The sequence below is a fragment of the Schistocerca nitens genome, chromosome 2 (genome assembly GCF_023898315.1).
Source record: "Schistocerca nitens isolate TAMUIC-IGC-003100 chromosome 2, iqSchNite1.1, whole genome shotgun sequence".
Taxonomy (NCBI): Eukaryota; Metazoa; Arthropoda; class Insecta; order Orthoptera; family Acrididae; genus Schistocerca; species Schistocerca nitens.
Window position 1 is genome coordinate 191,369,321 of NC_064615.1, and position 6,000 is coordinate 191,375,320.

General features: G+C 37.2%; 1 protein-coding gene across 2 annotated transcripts in view; it reads left to right on the forward strand.

Moving 5' to 3' along the window:
• LOC126235877 (broad-complex core protein isoforms 1/2/3/4/5-like) overlaps positions 1-5,762 on the forward strand; it is a 69,613-nt gene extending 63,851 nt beyond the window's left edge. For both annotated transcript variants that reach the window (XM_049944787.1, XM_049944786.1), the window contains exon 6: positions 5,266-5,762. In XM_049944787.1, coding sequence (XP_049800744.1) covers positions 5,266-5,534 — 269 coding nt within the window. In that variant the 3' untranslated portion in view covers positions 5,535-5,762. The remainder of the gene's footprint in view (positions 1-5,265) is intronic.
• Positions 5,763-6,000: the final 238 nt, after the last annotated feature.

Genomic DNA, 6,000 nt, shown 5'->3' on the forward strand with positions numbered 1-6,000 from the left:
AACGCACATCCTGAGATGCCTTGCCAGAAAACGAAATAATCAAACTCGCGGCAACTGGATCAATCTCCTGCATCCTAGGCAACAACGACTGATCAGATGCGGTTTCCCACTGACTTCTCAATGTTAATTTATTTCTCAACTGCGTATTATCTGCTGTCAATTGTGCTACTTTTCTAATAAAATCCGTACCGCTTCTGGTTCCGACACACCTCGTGTCCATGACTCTGCCATTGTGTTGCTTTCATTCTCAGTTAGGCCCAAAACAAAACATTTAAGTACAAGAATAACCCAACTCCCTACACCTCAGTATCATGATACTCGGTAACATCATACTCAAACCAATACAAAAGTAATTAAATGCCACAAAAAATAATAAATCTTACTGCCCCAAATACACTAACACTTATTCTGACAAAAAAATAATATGCCTATGCAAAACATCTAAAATAGACTGTCATGAGGCATACTCAAAAATACAAAAAGGCAAAAAAATGTCCAATACTCAAAAGAAACTGGTCAAAACTCACCACATCTTGTGAATGTAATGCAGACAGATGACATCCCACTTCTGTCACCAAATGTAGTTGGAACTTCTGCCACCAAATGTATCAGGATGACCAAATGTAGCGGGAAGAGGTCGAAGGCACCGTATTAAGATTCGTCCGAGCTTTCCAAGTGCTTTATTGTTTCCAACTACAGTGCCCCCATTCCTCTCGATCTGTGTCACTGGGTCCCGCAATGCTGAGGACACCACTTCGCTGTCTGCGAAACGGCTTGGCACGGAATGGCTGCCTCAGCGACCCGTGCACACACTGCTGTGTGTCAGCCTTGTACGCCAGCGGAGTTGCGGTGTCATCAGGATGCCGGCAATTGGCTCAGTGGTCTGCGTCCCTGCAGACTCAGTGCCGCTTGGTGTGAGCCACAGGTGGCCAGCTGCATGCTTCTCGCCAGCATGACTGAGATTGCATCGACAACACAACTAAAATGTAGTGACACCACAGAACAAGTCTTGCTTATGACCCCACCAAATTCCTGGCACTTCAGCTATCAACCACACAGTGAGTGGTTACCATTATTCCTCCTATTAGTTATAAACCTTGAAAAAACCTTCAAGCAGCATTATTAAGAATAACATACTGAAGCTTCCAACAGCAGTGTCCTCCATTGTCTTTAGGAGTAAAGTTACCGACTGCTAGGATTGGCATTACACTCTGCTCATAGAGGTGAGATAGCAGTGTTTGGAACTTTCCAAAGAAAGGCCTAAATGATGCATGTGTAGCAGTGTAAGTTGGGCAGCTTCTTGCAACTCTAGTTCACTGCAGGAACAAATGGTTTCAGGTAGCACAAAGGGTCAATTGCTACATTTGAAACTGCCATTTCTGCCTCCTACCAACCATCAAAAATCTGACTTTCTTTTCGCTCACTGTCCAAAGCCTGCCCTCATGCAATAAGTATGTAACCCTGGTCTCTTTTAAAACTATAGCTTACAAAGATTACAATTTAAATACGGCAACCAACCACAAGTATGGTGTAAAATATTTAACTAATACCGATATTGGATTTTTAAAAATCCATCATCAGCTGTTTCTTACAGGCTTTCATGCTGTGATCCCACTGTGTGGTCATTAATTGTGTGGCACTGATATAATTCCTGAACAATACATTTATCAAATATTTCTAGAAAGGTGCAATAAAAATATCCAATGAATGCATTTTGCAGAAACATACACTACGGCACTAAACAATTATGGCCATAAAATGAGACATCACCGTGAAGGTTGTCCCATAATGGATATTTTAAAACAATCTATAATGGTTCAATGTAAATAAACTGTTTGTACCATACTTGTTGATGATTGCTATATTCAAGTTATAATCCTTAGAGCTAAACCACAGCCACATTTTTCAAAATGAATGTTTTTGATAAGATATTACAACAGTCTAATTTCTGCTGCTATTTTTATCATGTCCCCTTGAATGCGACAGCATCTATATACATCAAACAATTCACACAGTAACAGAAAGATGTTTCTGGGCACACATACCACAATATAATAGGGAGGTAGAGACTCAGTCTTGGCTGAATACTGCCCAGAGAATTGGTATATATCACAATATAAATCAAATTTGCTCTGTAACGACCCATTAATACTCACCTGTGCGAGTTATGGAAGTAAGAAGTGGTTGAAGCCACAACTACCTCTTTCACTTCTGTAAACTTTAGGTGGAGGGATAAACATTTTGTCTGATTCTGTTCAGAAATGTTCTATACATTTTAGAAATGCTCGCAGTTGTTCTGGTGTTAGAAATGTTATGTTTTAAAATGATGACAAAATGACTGAAAATGTGCAGAACATTTCTGAACAGAATTAGACCATATGTTTATCCCTCCTTGACTGTGCTGTTTTTTGTAACTGAGTAGCAGCCATTGTTGTGCTATTACCTGCCACTGTGGCACTGCTGCCACAGGTATTTGCACATACTGCTATCTGTTCCCATCCATGTAATTATTGCCATGCTTCATGTGCTTTTTTGCAGTGTGGGATGTGACACATTTTGGTGCGATCTTCTCAAATTATTGTTGCAATTGTAATTTGCCAACAATTCGGAGCTTTTGGCAGCAGCAATGTGGATTATGAAAAATAAGCAAATTACTTTCGATTTATCTTGACAGTCTCAGGATGGATTTTATTGTAGGAGCTAATGCATTATGTAGTTTTCTTTATGTATAAATTATTTTTTGTATGGTACAATTCAAAACAACGTATTGCATGCAGCTCAACATTACACTCCTCATAATAAACATGTGTTTCTCTCCCCATTGATGTCTCTTTAGGTGCAGCACACTGGGCAGCGTCTCATAAGTGCTTGTTCCTTCTTAGTAGAAGGAAAGTGTTTAGGAAAGTGTCATCTCACAAGTCCTTTTGGGACTGACATTTGCCAAGATTGACCCACTTTTCTTTGCTGAAAGGGAAGAACTGGCAAAAGTGCTGTAGTTTTCAAGTAAGCTGCCAATAAGCTGAATTTGGTTATCAAGTTGCCCAAATTTTCCACCAAGTTTCTTATACAACAAGTAAGAATTTAGAGCGGCAACATCCAGTGAATGGCAGTATTGTTGAATGTAATATTTTTGGAGACTTTTTATTATTGCTGTGTAATTTGCTATGTACTGATCAAATGAGTCAAATCACCGCTTCTGCCACTGTATTTGAGGAAAACTTCTGCCTTCATTTCCAGTTTTCTTCCTCTCAGTTTGTTGAAATCCATCAAGGCAAATACTAAAAAGTGAATAAACATATTTCTTGTCTCGTCATTGCATAGCCATCAATTTCCTTCTGTAAAAATTCTTCACTTTTACTCTTCTAGAGTTCTCTCTTGCTCAAAGCAGCTGGTATTTCGTTCCTATTATTCATAAGTGTGCCAACTGTGTTTTTAGGGACAAGAACATAAAATAATTGGGGATCTGTATAAAACTTGTTGATAAAAACAGTATGTACTTTGTTAAAATATCCTTCAGGCAAAGACAAAAATCTTTAGATGCAAGAGGATATTTGCTCTGTTGTGGCTCAAATGCAGTGCACCATAAATAGCCACTCTTTGTTTTGCACAAGCAGGATGATTTAATCCCAAAACAAGCACATTTCATTGGTACACAATGTTTTTAGTCACCCTTTCCACGATTAAGGTGACTTGCCAGTAGATGATTCTCATTTGGGAGTATATCCTTCTTCAAATTTTTCCTGGAGATGGTCAGTCACAGTTTCAGTTTGTATAATTTAGCATAAATACTGCAGTCTTTCAAATAAATCTATCATTTTATATAGGTAGTTCACTATAGGTTCTGATGAGTAAGTAAGTTGGAGAGTATCAAAATATGTGTCATATATGGCCATATATTTTGATTCCATTAACTTAGAAGCTTAAATTATTTACACTCCCAAGGGATCATAGACATAAATTTCAACTTTTACCTCCACCTGTTCCTGAGAGAAAGGGGTTTTTAACATACATTCAACAAATGAAAAAAGTGATATAATTACAAATTAGTGATTTTTCAGATTTTTCCTTTACTTGTATTGTGAAGTCTTGCCTTTAGCCCAAATTTTATGATTCTAGGTCAGCGAGAAGTACCCTATAGGTACTGATGAGAGAGTTTGTGAGTATCAAAATATGGGACACAAATAGCTGTAGCTTTTGATTCCATTGACTTAGAAGTTTAATATTTTACACTGCCAAGAGATACATCGCGTAAATTTCAACTTTATATCTATACCCACTCATGAGAATAAGAGGTCGTAACAAATGGACAGACAGATAAACAGACAACAAATATCAGAAAAAAATATTTTTAATGTGATGTATTTACAAATTAACATCTTTCAGATTTCTTCCCTTTACTTGTACTGTGAAGCCTTGCTTCTTGTCAAATATCATGATTCTAGGTGGCACAAATGGCTGTATTTTTTTATTGCATTTACTTGAAGCTTCAATTTATCACACTACCTAGGGACTGTACACCTTAGTATGTGACATAAATTTCAAGTTGATACCTCTTTTTCTCAGGAATGAGTACAGGTATCAACAGTTGGACAGACAGACAGACAACAACAACAACAACAACAACAACAAAGTGATCCTGTAAGGGTTGCAGTTTTAGAGTTATGGAACCCTAAAACATACACACTGTAAATCTGCCTATTAAACAATTTGTAAAGCTCACATCACCTACTGTTGTCCAAACTGTAAGCAATGAATAACAACATCTATTGAAAATTTTATATCATCCATGTCTTTATCATTGTAATATGTTGCAATATGAATGCATTATATAAACATAACACTGTAATAATAACATTAAAAAATTTTATGCAGCTGTACCACAGAGATTACTGTTGTCCTATTCTTACAATAATTGAATTTTTAGTAATTTTTATTCCACTTTGAGCCAGATTTTGACAGATCAGGCCAAGCTAACCAGAACATCACATCCATGAACTAAATTTGAGTAGAACTGCAGGGTTAAGTGTCGTACTAAAATTTTGCTCTGTTACAGAAATGGAAAACATTAAGATCAAAATCATAAATAATTGTGACTGTCTTTTAGACTTGCTGTAAAATAATGTGACAACATTTATTGTGTGTAGTTAAGTATGTCAACACATTTGAATTGTTAGCTTTGGATGTGAAGACTTGTGGGTAGCCATTATCTTAAGAGAGAAATTAATATGGTCATACTTCCCTAAAGATTTGTTTGTGTTTGTGCAGGCCAGACTTTGTGGACAGGATCCCTCTGGCAGAGCCTTGGATGTGGGTCAGAGCAGTCTGTGGTGCACCACTTGACAAGGTCTTCTATTCATGGTAAAATCTGCCTCCAGTGTAAACTGAAGCAGCGAACTACAGCAAGGGGATCATTCAAACAGACTCGCTTCTTGTGTGCCGAGTGCAATGTGCGATTGTGTAGAGAACCATGTTTTGACGAGTATCACATAGAGGCGGGCATACCCACAGCTCCATATTCCAGGAATTACAGCTAATGAGATGAGCAGGCATGTAGCAATGTCTGAAGATTTAACCAAGAAGTCTTTCCAGCATTTGGCACTAAAGTACTTATGAGATTCCTGTTACCTTATTATTTTCAGTCCAGTGAAATGGAAAAGATGGGCATGTTTGACTACACTAGTAAAATTTATGTTTTATTTTAACAGTCTATGACTGGAATTGTTACAGGAGATGACTTTTGTATGCTTGTGGTTGTACATAATGTGATTGAAAAATTATAGTATTTCTTAATTCTAGACAAGTGCTGTTTTTTCTTTTCTGTTGGTTCTTGCTGTTATATAAAAACTGACCAGTGCTACTAAGCAAGGAGTTAGCATAAGCAAGCATCAAACATCGAAGCCGTATTACTAATAATAATTTTTGGACATCTTGAAGTACATGCATTTGTCATTCGAATAATTTATTCCACTACATTGTTTTCATTGCTGAAATACTCTTATG